General features: G+C 41.7%; 2 protein-coding genes across 2 annotated transcripts; one reads left to right on the forward strand and one right to left on the reverse strand.

Moving 5' to 3' along the window:
- The first annotated feature begins 1091 nt into the window (after nt 1–1091).
- Nucleotides 1092–8548, forward strand: copg2 (COPI coat complex subunit gamma 2). The gene is made up of 24 exons (XM_026327155.1): nt 1092–1226; nt 1652–1704; nt 1807–1887; nt 1994–2065; nt 2163–2242; nt 2612–2687; nt 2846–2938; nt 3065–3151; nt 3357–3514; nt 3657–3790; nt 4003–4070; nt 4328–4516; nt 4870–4965; nt 5222–5465; nt 5648–5723; nt 5908–6011; nt 6181–6306; nt 6397–6465; nt 6611–6792; nt 6963–7092; nt 7345–7442; nt 7611–7749; nt 7928–8026; nt 8124–8548. Exons 1-24 carry the CDS (start codon nt 1190–1192, stop codon nt 8252–8254), a joined length of 2622 nt encoding a protein of 873 aa, XP_026182940.1. The 5' UTR covers nt 1092–1189; the 3' UTR covers nt 8255–8548.
- Nucleotides 8549–15605, reverse strand: mest (mesoderm specific transcript). The gene is made up of 12 exons (XM_026327157.1): nt 15473–15605; nt 15008–15212; nt 14828–14907; nt 14654–14731; nt 14400–14536; nt 14247–14305; nt 13997–14037; nt 13819–13889; nt 13627–13728; nt 13457–13533; nt 11345–11408; nt 8549–9089 (listed from the first exon to the last, which is right to left on the reverse strand). The coding sequence occupies exons 2-12, from the start codon at nt 15159–15161 to the stop codon at nt 8972–8974; spliced, it is 981 nt and encodes a 326-aa protein (XP_026182942.1). The 5' UTR covers nt 15162–15212; nt 15473–15605; the 3' UTR covers nt 8549–8971.
- Between the last annotated feature and the right edge of the window lie 919 nt (nt 15606–16524).

The raw sequence follows: 16524 nt of genomic DNA on the forward strand, positions 1-16524 counted from the left end.
AACACCGAACTACTGTACAAACCAACTGCAAGATCATGAAATACAGTAAAATGCAACTGCATGGGAATGTATGGGCTCATCAGATGTCTGTTATTTTTATACACAAAATAAAGGATTATTTTTCCTCAAATAAAGCAGATGTAACTACATGCCTTTGCCTCTTTATGTACAATACTTTGACCAATGCACATGATTCATTGATTATTGCTTTACTAGTCTACACAAGGCCTGATTGAAACATCAGACATGACTAATGTCAAAGATGTACTGCACTGTTTTTGTACTACTGTAGTTATTGTCATTTTTAGCCTTAAAATCAACTTTTGATCAGGCTCTTGTATCAATACTAGATATATTCGCAGGAAGAGTTTATGTTAAATGATGTTGTCACTGTAGATGCTGTAGATTATTTGATCTAGTCAGTAGGCAACAGGTCTGAGGTTAGGAAATCTCACTAGCCAATACCGGTCAAAACTCTGTCAGTGGCCAAACTAACGCAGTTTAGAGGGTTAGAGTTCATCTGCCCCTACACAAGACTCAGAACAATGTCGACACCTTGTGGTCATTTACAATAATGACAGGGCAGGTTGTAAATCATCTCAGCAGGTGTGCAGCCTTGGTCACGCTGCTCTAGGTAAATAAAACGAGCGTGTCCTCACTCTTCATGCATCACTTTTATTTCCTGAGTATATTTGAGTTTTTGCCTAGGTGCTATAATGCTGGTCCTCGGCCTCTTCCAAAACATTTTTCTCGTTATAGTCCTCCACAAGGTTGGTTTACCAGTCTGGAAAAATGGGCAAATGCTCTCGAGCTCCAAAGGTTCCAGGTTCACTTTTGCAATTGAATTATAAATGTTCATGATACTATATGATACTAATACTAAAGCACAATATAAAGAACCCGCTTTGAATAAACGCAAAACAATTCCATTTTATTTATCATCATTCCTTATTAACGCCCTGCTACACGTGTTGCTCTAACCTATGCAATAAACTCTGCTCTGTTAGATTTAATACTCTACGTCTGCCGGACGTCTGTGAGGACGTGGTGTGCGTCTGGCGTAATATGACGTATGTTCCGTCGACGTGGACGCTTCAACAGGAAGAGAGTTTTAGTTTGGCTACGTGGAAGTAGCTAGCTAGTTTATCCTGAGAGAGGCTGAGAGATCCGTCAGCTTCGTCCTGTCAACATGATTAAAAAGTTTGATAAGAAGGACGAGGAGTCTGGTGAGATTGGACAGTTTTTATTTTAATTATTGGCATCATATAAACAAAAGAACAAATTGTGTCCGGAGTGTTTAGTTGTTCGTTGTTTATTCGGAGCTAGTTAGCTTGTTCGCTAAAATGAAGACTGTCAGGATAAATGGACCTCAGCCGTGTTTTTCAAGTGAATGTCTGGTTATCTAGCACTAGTTCTGATTGAGGTCGGTTGTAAACTGGTTTGTGGTTGTATTTCTAATGGTAGCTGTGATTTCTGTTGACAGAAATATACCAATCTTCACTACCCGTGTTAGCATTAGCTTCAGTTAGCAGTGTCGGGTTTGTGAGTTAGCAGGCGTGTTGCTGAAGCTAACATCTGTCTGCAAGTGTGCATGTGTGTTTCTTTAAAAAGATTGAGTTTGCATGTGTCACTGTACCGTTTCCACGTTTAGGAAGTGGGTCGAACCCTTTCCAACACCTGGAGAAGAGTGCAGTGTTGCAAGAGGTAAACACTGCACTTCATTTTGTTTCTGCACTGACAACACACAGTAGAGTAGAAAGATATATGGTATTAGAAAAGAGCTGTGACGACTCTTCTTGTTTGCAGGCGCGCATCTTCAATGAGACCCCCATCAACCCAAGGAGATGTCTCCACATTCTCACCAAGATTATTTACCTCCTCAACCAGGTAAGAGAGGAGTTTGACCAAAGCCTGAAGTCTTTATTGGAATATACTGAACTGTTGTCTGTCTATTCATCTTAACATCTTACCTGTCATTCTTCTGTTTATTTAGGGAGAACATTTTGGAACCACAGAGGCCACTGAGGCCTTCTTTGCCATGACCAGGCTCTTTCAGTCCAATGATGTAAGATATTTTACACTGTTGATTCCATTTTAGACCCAGCAGTGTGGTCTTGAACTGGTCTATATATAAATATATATTTATATTCTTTCCCTCTCAGCAAACTCTGAGGAGAATGTGCTACCTTACCATCAAAGAGATGGCCAACATCTCTGAGGATGTCATCATTGTCACTAGCAGGTTTGTTTCCCTGCTTTTTAAGCCAATCCCAAGTGCACACACACGGGGCAGCCAATGCTGCGGCGCCCGGGGATCAGTTGGGGCTCCTTGCTCAAGTATATATATATATATATATATATATATATATATATATATATATATATATATATGCGCCTTGCATATACCACTCTGTTTGCTACGTGCCACCGACAATTTCCCTGCCAGACCTGAGGCTTGAACCTGCAATTTTCAGGTTACAAGTCAAACTTCCTATCCATTAGGCCATGACTGCCCCTAAGTCACACACACAGTAACCTGACTCTTGACTTGAGGCTTGTCCTCAAAAGACTTGACTAGTCTTATAGTTTTAATTCTTGTTAAATTTCACAGCCTGACCAAGGATATGACTGGGAAGGAAGATGTCTACCGAGGACCTGCTATCAGAGCCCTCTGCAGGATTACAGATGTGAGTGTTATGTCATTTGTTTCCTTTCTCTTCCCATCTCTTGTTATCACATTCAAAAAATCTGTATATATTTAACTCTATACATTTTAATTAAGAAATATAAAGTCATTAAGAGAATGTTACACCTTTCTGTTACATGTTGCCCTTCTTCCCCACAGACCACTATGCTGCAGGCCATTGAGAGGTACATGAAGCAGGCTATTGTGGACAAGGTGCCCAGTGTGTCCAGTTCAGCTCTGGTCTCCTCACTGGTAAGGGATGACACAGTGTGCAATCCACTACTAACCCAGAAAGAAGAATTTGTTAGAATTGGTTTGCATCATGATTAATTCCACTGTTTGTGAGTGATGAAGTCCTTTCTGCTTTGATGTGTGCAGCACATGGTGAAGATGAGCTATGATGTGGTGAAGCGTTGGGTGAATGAAGCCCAGGAAGCTGCTTCCAGTGACAACATCATGGTCCAGGTGGATAATACAGACATGCAAACAGATATGAGAAGTCATATTGATATTTACCTGAACCAGTAATGTGTGTATGTGTATGTTGAGGTGTGGCATAGCTGGACTTTTATTTAAACACATATCAATTACAGATATAATATACCAGGGTGGTTAGTTTGATAAAAACAGTTTAATTTCAAAACTGCTGTCTGTGTGTTCTGTCCTCCAGTACCACGCCCTCGGCCTGCTGTATCACCTCAGGAAGAATGACCGTCTTGCTGTTACCAAGATGCTCAACAAGTTCACCAAGTCTGGTCTCAAGTCTCCCTTTGCCTACTGCATGCTCATCCGGATTGCCAGCAAACTGCTGGATGAGACTGAGGGAGGGTGAGCAAACCTGCAGTAATTTCATACACAAATAGAAACAGCTGGTTCCCACCTGATAAGTTATATAGATGGTGCAAACAGCAGGGTTGATGTGATGTTGTGAGGTTATTCACAGCGTTGTATTTTATCGTTATGTTTACAGTCATGACAGCCCCTTGTTTGACTTCATTGAGAGCTGCCTGAGGAACAAGAATGAGATGGTAGTATATGAGGCTGCTTCTGCAATCGTGCATATGCCCAACTGTACAGCCAGGGAGCTGGCTCCTGCTGTGTCAGGTCAGTATGTTCCCTACATCCCATGCACTCTTTCTGGGTTATTTTGTTTGTATTGTTGACTCAAAGGAAATCTAACTATCTAATTCTGTGATTGATTTTGGTTATAGCATGACTGCTGTGCAGACAGAATTCAAGCATTTTTAAGTAATGAAGTGGTCTGTTCTTCTTACATGCTAATGAGTCTTGAATAATTACATGTGTGTGTCCTGCAGTGCTGCAGCTCTTCTGCAGTTCTCCTAAAGCTGCCCTGAGATACGCTGCAGTGAGGACCCTCAACAAGGTACAGCTTCACTCGCCATCCCTTCTCTACATGGCCTGTTTTATAATATATAAGCACAAATCACTTCCTAATTATAACTTTTTTTACATTTATTTTGAGCTATTCACAAGTTGAAAATGTATTAAAGCAATAAAATCTAAAAGTTTGCAGTACTTTATTTTTTTACCTTTTTTGACAGCATTGTGTTTACGTTTGACAAAAACAGTCAATTGTTTTGGACCACTTCACACTGACGTTTTCTTTTTTGTGTCCACCAGGTGGCGATGAAACATCCATCAGCTGTTACTGCATGTAACCTGGACCTGGAGAACTTGATCACTGACTCAAACCGGAGCATTGCCACACTGGCCATCACCACCCTGCTCAAGACTGGCAGCGAGAGCAGCGTGGACCGACTCATGAAGCAGATTTCCTCATTTGTTTCTGAGATCTCAGATGAATTCAAGGTCCGACATTTTTGTTTTGATTCACATAATACAACAAAATTTATACACACAGGCTTAGAGGTGCTATGATGAATGATTCCTCTTTAGCTGTTATGTTAGCGTGTTGCCTGCCTCCCTTGCTCTGGGTTAACAGTTGGGCTTGTGTGAAACCAGAAAACCAGTGATATCGTTGTCATAAGATTTTGTTGAAAGTGAGAATGTGACAAGTTAAGATGTTTTATTTTTTTTAAATCCCTGTAGATTTTAGCTCTTGTGCCCACAAAAGATTCTAAAATGAATTTCACAGCTTTGTCCAACTTCTCTAATCCTGTTATATTGATCTGTTTCCCGTCCCTGACGCTTGTTTGTTCCAGGTGGTGGTGGTGCAGGCCATCAGCGCTCTGTGTCAGAAGTATCCCAGGAAGCACAGCGTCATGATGAACTTCTTGTCCAACATGCTCAGAGATGATGTAAGTCGATCATGTAGTCTTTCCTTGATCTGGCTAGCTTCATTAGCATTGTTCTGCTGCCTATACAGACATGTTTCTTTAAAGATAAATATTGTAATCACAGTTTTTGAAAGCTTGTAGGCCTTTTCCTACATTATTTACTCTTTTACCAAGTATTCAGATTGTTATTGCTCAATTACAGCTGACAGAGTATGTTCCAGTTGTTTTTGACTTCTAAGCTGAGCCCTGACAGTGACCATCTCTCCTCTCCCTGCAGGGTGGGTTTGAATACAAGCGGGCCATCGTGGACTGCATCATTGGCATCATCGAGGAGAACCCAGAGAGCAAAGAGACAGGTTTAGCTCACCTGTGCGAGTTCATCGAGGACTGCGAGCACACGGTGTTAGCCACAAAGATCCTGCACCTGCTGGGCAAAGAGGGCCCACGCACACCTCAACCATCCAAGTACATCCGCTTCATTTTCAACCGAGTGGTGCTGGAGAGCGAGGCTGTTCGTGCAGGTGAGGGAGAGACTGAGTGAATCTCACTATGCACCACAATATTGAATTTCTTTTCCAGTTTTACTTCATGGCTTTAGAGATTGATCTTAAATATCCACACATCTTTGTCAGTGATATCTTACTTTAGAGGGACATTAGTTACATTTTGTGACCACATTGGATTTTTTTTCTTCCACGCTCAGCTGCGGTCAGCGCTTTGGCTAAATTTGGAGCTCAGAATGACGACCTGCTGCCGAGCGTCCTGGTTCTCATGCAGAGGTAGACATTGGTTTTTCATTAGTTTCTTTTTTTCTTGTGTAGCTGTGTATCTCCTCATTTCATCTTCCTCAGCAAAACACAGAATTGTTCAGTTATTTGGAATTTTATTGTTGTAAATATACTGTATGCCTTACACTGTTTAAATTTGTGGTGTAGTCTGACTTTAATACCTATGATCTCACAGGTGTATGATGGACAGTGATGATGAGGTGCGTGACAGAGCTACTTTCTACATGAATGTGCTGCAGCAGAAGCAGAAGGCTCTGAATGCTGCCTACATCTTCAATGGTAAAGACACACACACAAGCTTTTCTGTTCTGGATTTAACTGTTATGGATTTTAGTTAGAAGAATGATCAAGTCTTATGTGCTCAGCATGCTTCAGGTGAGAGGGCAAAAATTAAACACGTGAAGTGAAAATGTTGATTGTTAAAGTCTCTTCTGTGTGTTGCTCTCAGGTTTGTCTGTTTCCATCCCGGGCCTGGAGAAGTCCCTCCACCAGTACACTTTGGAGCCCTCAGAGAAACCCTTCGACATGAAGACCGTGCCCCTGGCCACCACTCCTATCACCGAACAAAAAACAGGTACAGCCACATGGCCCATTTACTAACATAAAGACTTTCTTTTCATTTTTATACTCAACTGAAAAACTGTTGTTTTGTTTCCCCTCACAGAAATTGCTCCTGTTGCTACCAGCAAATTGCCAGAAAAGTTGGCCCCATCACGCCAGGACATTTATCAGGGTAAGACTGTAAACACCGTCTGTCCTTCATTGGTTTCAGAACATGGAATTAAACACCAATATTTGCCATCTTATGCAGTGTAGTCTGATTAGCTCACAAAATGTTGGTCTCTTGGTTTTAATGTTTCTGCTTTTCATCCTGACAGAACAACTGGCGTCCATCCCAGAGTTCCAGAGTCTCGGCCCACTCTTCAAGTCTTCTGAGCCGGTGCAGCTGACAGAGGCTGAAACAGAATATGTGGTGCGCTGTGTTAAACACACCTTCGCTAGACACATGGTGTTCCAGTTTGACTGCACAAACACTCTGAATGACCAGCTTCTGCAGAAGGTACCAGCTGGCAATTTCATGTCATGATCATTTTTGATTAATGATCTTTGGCTTTTTGTTAACATGCATATTTTATATTTATCTGTTTTGAGTGTGTCAAGATTTCAGACAGATGCCAAAAGACTTGGAACAAATTTGATGTGACTGTAACAGGTAGTTCTTTATTTTAGGTTGTAGTACAGATGGAGCCGTCAGAGGCTTATGAAGTGATACAGTACATCCCTGCACCCAGCCTGCCCTACAGTCAGCCTGGTTCCTCCTACACTCTGGTTCGGCTGCCTGACGACGACCCCACCGCTGGTAGGAGAACTGGGATGTCACTGGGCTTGTTGGGACACTGACAATAACAGTAAATTATTATGGCTGTTCATAAAATTTAGCTCACAAACATATAAAGTGTAAAGTCATGTAGCAGCCCAAAGGTATATTAATATTGATCCCATCGTTGCATGCACCAACTCCACAATAATAAGCTTAGTGTGGTCCTGAGTAAGGTGAGAAGCACCATTGACTGTATGGACGAAAATGTTGAAATGTCCTGTCTGTCCTCAGTGTCTTGTACCTTTAGCTGCACTATGAAGTATCTGGTCAGAGACTGTGACCCCAACACAGGAGAGCCTGATGATGATGGCTACGACGACGAATACGTGGTATGTAGTCACAGCATAGACAGTAAAAACTATCAACATGTAACTAAGGGGAAAAATCTTGGTGTAATTTCAGTCATTGCCTCTCTTCTTTTGTTTGCTTCTATCCCCAATTCTTGTCATCTTTGGACCTTCTGTCTGCTTGTCCCTCTCTGCTCTGCTCTTGTTTAGCTGGAGGATCTGGAGGTGACAGTTGCAGACCACATCCAGAAGGTTTTGAAACCAAATTTTGGAGCAGCGTGGGAAGAAGTGGGAGATGATTTTGAGAAGGAAGAGACCTTTGCCCTGTCATCTGTACGGACTCTCGATGGTATGCACAATCAGGATTTAGGCTTACATCATAAATTCAAAGATTAAGGTGGCTGTACAAAAAGTATTTCATTGGTAGTTAAAAGGGTATATATATATATATATATATATATATATACATACACACACATCTCATATCAGAGCTTACAGCAAATGCAATGTGACTGTCTGGTCTACAGAGGCGGTTGGTAACATCATCAGCTTCCTGGGAATGCAGCCATGTGAGCGCTCAGACAAAGTTCCTGAAAACAAGAACTCGCATGTCCTCCTCCTTGCTGGTGGGTGTTTTTAAAAGTGTCTGCTGAATGAAGGTTTTGACATGATTTGATTGATGGCATCAGCTGTACTGACAGCTCTCCCTCCCTCTCTGCCCAGGTGTGTTTCGCGGTGGTCACGATGCGCTTGTCCGTGCTCGCTTGGCACTAGCAGATGGTGTCACCATGCAGGTGACAGTGCGCAGCGGGGAAGAGACGGTTGTTGACGTCATTTTGGCCTCTGTGGGGTAAAATTCTCACTCAGCGCCTTTGTGCCAACTCAAGACCTTCCATCTCCGCAAAACGAAAACTGAATCTTGTTTTTTTTTTGTTTTTTTGTTTTTTTTTTTCCACTGCTCTAATATGAAATATATAATGCTATTGTGATTATATTGGTGACACTGTCCAACCTGAAAAACATTGTTTTACTTCTAGTATGTAAACGTATATGTAAATGTTTCCTTTATACTGTCTGCTGGCCCTCATGTTTCTTGGCAGTAAGAACATTTTTCTGTCAAATCAACAATAGAGTCTCATGAAACATCATTTCATTGTTGAGTGTTTTTTTTTTTTTCTTACAAAACTAATTTTATTTGACATTTTTTCCCAACATCATCAAGAGAAATGTATAAAGTCATATCAAAATTCAATAAGAATGCAGCTGATTGCAGGACTTAAACAGGAAATAGAGGGAATCAGAGAGCTTAATAATAATCACACAACCCAGGATAACTTAGTGTAGGGTTCATTAATTCCACTCTGTCACAGGAGTTAGTCAGTTGCATAAAGTACAATTAATGCTTCTTTAAGCTCACATTTTATGCTCTCCATGGCAGTAAGTGGCATTTCAGGGATCGATAACTTGAATGAACCCATCAAGTGATTAAATCTCAAAATAATGCAGCATTGCTCCTGGTTCCAATCATCAGAATCCATTACCTTAACATGGCAGCAGCATTGAGTATCCCTTCAGAAAGAGTGAATAAAATTGAAATATGCATTAAGGAAGCCAGTAGGATCTTCCAGCTGAGGGTAGTGACTGATGTGTTCATCCAAAATAGTGATTGTCGACCTCTGGACCAGCTGCCTGCAGAGACAAGAGTCATATTTGTAATGAAGAGTCTTAATGCAGAAAAGCACTTAATGCAGAAAAGCACTGGGCTATAGTGTCCAAGGAAGAACCTTGGCTGTCCATGCAGCCACCTCCCCTTTTCTCACCCTTTCAATGTAGGTCCAGATGGAAAGAAAACTGACACAAATAGGTGTTCTGCACTCATTTTTCTATGTTCCTCCAATAGTGTAGAGGAACAGTCAGAGAACTTGCATGCTGATGTCTTCTATAAGATGTTGGTTCAAATCTTGCCAGAGACAGCTTTGTTAATTTGTCCAGAAATGCTCCTTATTAGGTTCATGATTACACGAGAACTATATATAAGTGTGAGAAGAGGTGGTGAAGAGGAAAGGCAGAGGGCCTGAGAGCAGGAGGTTGGTGGTTCAAGACCAGCAGGAGACTCAGTCCCTGCCCAGAAGGAGAGGGTGTAACTTATATAATAACAGTTTACGTTTCAGTAAGAAAGTTTTTATAAAACCCCCTGCTTTTAGTGGGATTTGAACCCTTAATCTCTGGTAGCCAAACCCCTTACACTACCACTACACCAACTCCTTCACACTAATATACTGCTGTTAGTCATATTTGACAGGTAAAAACATGAAAGACGACCCAAAAAAAAAAAAAAGGTCCCGCCCCTTTCCCCTCCCCCTTTCTCACCCTCTCCTCCCATTTCCTCACCCTCTCCCCCCCCTTTCTCACCCTCTCCTCCCATTTCCTCACCCTCTCCTCCCATTTTCTCACCCTCTCCTCCCATTTCCTCCCCTTTCCTCCCCTTCTTGGTGCTTATTGTCAGGATTAGGTTAGGTGGAGCTCAAGGTATTGAGGGGAAACACATTGTGACAGGGGATGACACCAGCATTGACCCATTCACCTGCTTTTTGAAGCAGATGACCCAGACCCAGCAGCCTTTACAAATAGTGGAGTTACAAGTTAGGTCAGCTCTTATCCAGCATGAAGGAAACATTTGATCCACTACAACCTCTTCAAGGAGAAATACATGTGCTAAGGTCTACCATCGATTTCCTTTGGTGAAAACCATTAACTACACTGTTGGAGAACCAAGAATTGTGACTTTACTATATGATGTGTTAAACAATGCACCTTATTACTGAATGTGATGAAAATCATACCTTAACATAATATGTGGTACTAAGGTGAATTTTTCAAACTATATTAAGACATATTTTAAAAATACTATTGGAAAATGCATTTTTTACATAAAATACTTTAATAAGCCTACTAAGGCATTTTTTTAAACTCCATACTGTACTGAGACATTTTTTACACAATAATATACTAAGATGTATTTTCATATAAAATACTATAATTTAATAATGTAAATAGTACACTTAAAAATGTACTACCAGTACAATGATATTCGTGTAGTTACTACATAAAGTATACAATTTACTTTACTGAGGTTTACCTAATAAAATAAACTTTAAGCATAGTATATTTTTGTAAGGAATATTGTGTGGCGACGATCCACTTCACTATAGCATTCAGTGTAAAAAAAGTAAAATACATGGCTAAGTACTGTATAGTACAAAGCCTCGCAAAAGTATTCACCCTTTTCCCTATTTTGTTGCATAACCTGGAATTTAAATGGACTTTTATTTGGCTTTTATGTAGTTGATCTACACATAAAAAAACTGAAAATTGGTGTGTGCATTTCTATTCACTTCCTTTGCTACAAAATAAATTTAGGGGGTAAATAATCATCCACACCCAAGTTTTCTGTTTAGTCTGTTGTTTGCTGCACACAAAATATTTTGTTGTAAGCATGTCGTGTAAACATAAATCCTTTGTAAATCAATTGATTTCAATTTCAGGTTGTAAGGGAACAAAATAGCAAAAAGGCAAAGACTTGGCAAAGCATTGTATGTGGGAAAAACATGCCTTACTATAGTATTTGGTAACAAATTTGAATTACTGTAGTACAAGGAAAATTCTACCCTAACAGTTGGTTAAAAGATATCTTAGTATTGTATGACATGACTTCACGACTTACCATAGTAGTTAAAAAACACAGCTAAGTATAATATGTGGTGAAAATCAGGCTTTACTACAGTATGCAGTGAAAATGATGAAACTAATGTACGTGGCACTCACACACTTAAACATTTAGAGTAAATATTCAAAAAAATGTCCTTTAATTTGACTGAGCTGAAGAAGAGGTGTGGCTCTGATCATCTGTACAGGGTTTAACAAATGGAGATGAGGGCACTCACTGGTAAAGACGGATGAACTGGGGATAAGGGTTGACTGGGTCCAGGGGCCCGTAGATCATGTGCACTGAAAGGCAAGATGGAAGAAAGTGGGTCAGAGAGGGGAGGGATGAGGGGAAGAGCACAGAGGTGAGAGAGTAACACATGAAAATACAGTGGGTACGGAAAGTATTCAGACCCCTTTAAATTTTTCACTCTTTGTGTCATTGCAGCCATTTGCCAAAATCAAAAAAGTTCATTTTATTTCTCATTAATGTACACTCAGCACCCCATCTTGACAGAAAAAAACAGAAATGTAGAAATTTTTGCAAATTTATTAAAAAAGAAAAACTGAAATATCACATGGTCATAAGTATTCAGACCCTTTGCAGTGACACTCATATTTAACTCACATGCTGTCCATTTCTTCTGATCCTCCTTGAGATGGTTCTGCTCCTTCATTGGAGTCCAGCTGTGTTTAATTAAACTGATTGGACTTGATTAGGAAAGGCACACACCTGTCTATATAAGACCTTACAGCTCATAGTGCATGTCAGAGCAAATGAGAATCATGAGGTCGAAGGAACTGCCCAAGGAGCTCAGAGACAGAATTGTGGCAAGGCACATATCTGGCCAAAGTTACAAAAGAATTTCTGCAGCACTCAAGGTTCCTAAGAGCACAGTGGCCTCCATAATCCTCAAATGGAAAAAGTTTGGGACGACCAGAACTGAGCAATCGTGGGAGAAGAGCCTTGGTGAGAGAGGTAAAGAAGAACCCAAAGATCACTGTGGCTGAGCTCCAGAGATGCAGTAGGGAGATGGGAGAAAGTTCCACAAAGTCAACTATCACTGCAGCCCTCCACCAGTCGGGGCTTTATGGCAGAGTGGCCCGACGGAAGCCTCTCCACAGTGCAAGACACATGAAAGCCCACATAGAGTTTGCCAAAAAACACATGAAGGACTCCCAGACTATGAGAATTAAGATTCTCTGGTCTGATGAGACCAAGATTGAACTTTTGGGCATTAATTCTAAGCGGTATGTGTGGAGAAAACCAGGCACTGCTCATCACCTGCCCAATACAATCCCTACAGTGAAACATGGTGGTGGGAGCATCATGTTGTGGGGGTGTTTTTCAGCTGCAGGGACAGGACGACTGGTTGCAATTGAAGGAAAGATGAATGTAGCCAAGTACAGAGATATCCTGGAAGAAAACCTCTTCCAGAGTGCTCAGGACCTCAGACTGGGCCGAAGGTTCACCTTTCAACAGGACAATGACCCTAAGCACACAGCTAAAATAACAAAGCAGTGGCTTCGGGACAACTCTGTGACCGTTCTTGACTGGCCCAGCCAGAGCCCTGACCTAAACCCAATTGAGCATCTCTGGAGAGACCTGAAAATGGCTGTCCACCAACGTTCACCATCCAACCTGAGAGAACTGGAGAGGATCTGCAAGGAAGAATGGCAGAGGATCCCCAAATCCAGGTGTGAAACACTTGTTGCATGATTCCCAAGAAGACTCATGGCTGTACTAGCTCAAAAGGGTGCTTCTACTCAATACTGAGCACAGGGTCTGAATACTTATGACCATGTGATATTTCAGTTTTTCTTTTTTAATAAATTTGCAAAAATTTCTACATTTCTGTTTTTTTCTGTCAAGATGGGGTGCTGAGTGTACATTAATGAGAAATAACATGAACTTTTTTGATTTTGGCAAATGGCTGCAATGACACAAAGAGTGAAAAATTTAAAGGGGTCTGAATACTTTCCATACCCACTGTATGTGCACGTTGTGGCGCTAGTAACTCTGAGGCTGTTGTTTGAGCCAAACGCCGAGTTTGGTATGTTAACATATCTCTGTTTCGCTATGTTTCATGAGTCTGTGTCAGTGGCTGACACACACACACACACACACACGCGCACACACACAAACACACACACACACACACACACACACACACACAGAGCTCAGGCTCACAGATGGAGCTGGAGCCTGCTCCTCAGGGGTAAGCAGCTTAGCTTCTGCTGAGGCTGCTGGGTTAACACACCTTAAGTAACTGAATGGCCCACACAAAAGCCACCCTTTGATTTATTTACACACACACACACCAAGATGTCTGAGACAAGCGTGCACTCACATGGGACGACAGTGGAAGTGAGCGCTCCCACCCAGCGCTCCCTGTGTTTTAACCTCTGGTTGATGTACTGGAGAATGCTGAGGAAAGAGGCAGAGGACCAGATCAGGAGTGAGTGAACGGAGAGAGGAGCAGTGTGCAGGGAACACAGAGCGGGCACACGAAACACACACCTGTCCAGTGCTAGGTTGCCGTCGTTGTAGCGTAAACTCGTCCACATGTCCCAGAACTCAGTGTCAGTGGGCTGTGTGTACGGACCGAACACTTCTCCGATCCTGCCAGACAACAAAAACAGCTAATATGTATCGGCTCGTGCACGTATCGGCACGTGCACTGGTAGATTCAGGTATGAGTTTTCTGCTTACCCCTTCTGGAAGATCATAAAGTTGGTGAGACGCATCAGAAGTGGGGACAAAATACTGGAGTCCTTCAGGAGCTTTTAAAGACAAAACAATATCTCAGAAGAACTGTGACAGTCAGAGAGCTACTAAAAAATCAATCAATCAATCATCATCATCATCATCATCATCTCCTGTGACTCACCCTCTGCATCAGCCGTGGATAGTGTGTTTCTGGAAATATTCCTGTTGGAAATAAAAGTGTCACCACGTCTTTCACATCCTTAAAGTCCAACCCCAGTTACACAGCATCCTAACTTTTATCCGACTGATCCAAATATTTCGCTGTAGGTCTACTAATGTAGAATTCTGATTATCTCTGAATTCTTATCTTATTTCTTTTCCAACTCACTAATTACAGAAGGTAAAACCAAAGAAAACAAACTGCACTGTACCTCCGTTAGAAAGACACAGGCTGTTTAAGGTCAGGTGACCTGTGCGATTTTGGTCACTCCTGGTTTGAAGAGAGACAAAAAAAAAAAAAAAACGGAGTGATGGTTAGACGTTTGTCATTTTAACGTTTTGGTAACTCACACAGACACACAGACCTGTAGAGCAGCTCCAGGGCCACCGTGTCTCCATAGTCATGAGACACCAGATTGACTCGCTGGTTGCTCAGACCCAAGTGGGCCACCAGGGCCTCCACCACACTGGCCTGCTCGAATATGGAGTACCTGTGTGGTCGCTGGGATGTTCCGGCACAGGACAGAATGAGTTATGAGTTATAGAATGAGTGATACACACACACACAGGGGTGAGCTCCACCTCCTCTGCTGCTCGATACAAGACAGATGTTACTCACTGGCTTGTCACTGAAGCCAAACCCCAGGAAGTCCAGTGCAATGACCCGGTGGAAGCGCTGTGTGAGCGGCTCCCAGATCTGTGTGATCAAGATCATATAACAACAAACAGACATTGTTTTTTTATTTTTTGGCTGTGTGTGTTGACCAACCGGTGAGTGTGTGTAGTGTTTGACCTTGTTCCAGTCGTAGCTGGACGTGGGGAAGCCGTGCAGCAGGATGACGACATCTGAGCTGCCCAGAGCACCGTAGGAGTCTGATTTGAGGAGACAACACTGAAACCCCCACCTCCTAAAGACTCAACAACAGTCTGGCACCCTGTGGGGGCACATTACTGTGGAGGGAGACCTTCTTACCTCTGTAGAAGATTCCCCTGCCCCTGAAGTGGAACAGCTGGCCGGCACTCTGCCACTTCTGCAGGGCAGGTGAGAGCTGAGGGGGCGGGATGTGCAGGTAGACGGCTACCAGCGGGATGCAGATCAAACCCACATGGATCCACCACTCTCTCATCTTGGGCTCAGCGGTGGAGGATTCGCAGTCATGCCTCTGATCGGTGCAGTCCTGGAACAAAAGACAACGTTCTGAAGGAGTATTATCTGTAGCAGGAACCAGGCTATTTACTGACAGTGTAGGTGCCAACACATGAACACAACACACAACAGACGACTGGGCTCATGCTATTAAAACAAGCTAGCTGCTAAAACGGATCGATTCAAAGAGGAAAGTAACAACGTCCAACCCATGAGAGCAACAAACACGGCTCAGGTCCTGCACTTCACAGCCTGTGGACTGTGTTCATTAGAGCAGAGGACAGTACTTACAGGTATTAGCGACCTTCGCCCAGTGATGAGGATCCATCTGTGCACAATCAGTTCCTGCCGAGCGGAATAAAAAGCAACCGTCTGCAAAGAGGAGTGACGACACAGGCGTCTCACTCTGCTCCTTTTTACGTGTCTCTCAAAGCCTTCTCAAATTCAGACTGGGAAATTTTCATTTTCATAAGCTAATATAGCGTGACTATAACTATCAGCTGATTTAAGATGCTTTACGTGTTTTTATAAAGTTCATCAGTAACATAATACAAATTACTGTATATAAATTCCGGATAAGGCAATTGTGAACAGGTGACTCATCTTTGTATTAATATACAATCTTTGAGAAAGTGACGGCCTCAAATGGTAGAAGAAGCCCAGCTAGACGTCTACTGCCCTCTGCTGGTCTACTTGTGCAGTGACATCATCTATGATATAGGCTTTATTTTCATTTATTCAGTATAGATTATATCTAAAGATAAAACTTTACAAGTCAAACAAACTATATTATATATTAATTAGTAAACAATATATATAAATCAGTAAATATTTTCTTATTTATATGTTTAGGATGTTTGCTTCTTTTAATACATTTTATGATTTGGACTTTTCATTTATATTGTTGCATTGTTTATGACATTTGCAAAGACACTATTGAATGTCAAGCCTGTTCACATGTGAACCTACTCTTTCATTAGTGGCATTTTCATCTGGAGAGAAAATCATCCTCACTGTGATTTGCTGCCTGATGTCTGCATGTCTTTACTACAGAAATGCAGGCTTTCCCCTCTGCCACATTACCTGCATACAGTAAAAGAAAAACATCAGCCTGTAGTTAGGCTAAATACATTTATTTTTAAAAACCATACACATTACTCGACAAGTTTCAAATGTAAATCCAATCACAATATCCATTTAAAATGCTCAAGATAAACAGACATGAAGTACTTTTATTTCCAAATGTTAAAAGATAAAAAAATAATAATCCATAAAACAGATGGAAAAACATTCATTCCCATTACAGGAAGAAGCTACAGAACAAACTCCTTACATGAATTCCG

Source organism: Mastacembelus armatus, chromosome 23 (genome assembly GCF_900324485.2).
Source record: "Mastacembelus armatus chromosome 23, fMasArm1.2, whole genome shotgun sequence".
NCBI classification, from domain to species: domain Eukaryota; kingdom Metazoa; phylum Chordata; class Actinopteri; order Synbranchiformes; family Mastacembelidae; genus Mastacembelus; species Mastacembelus armatus.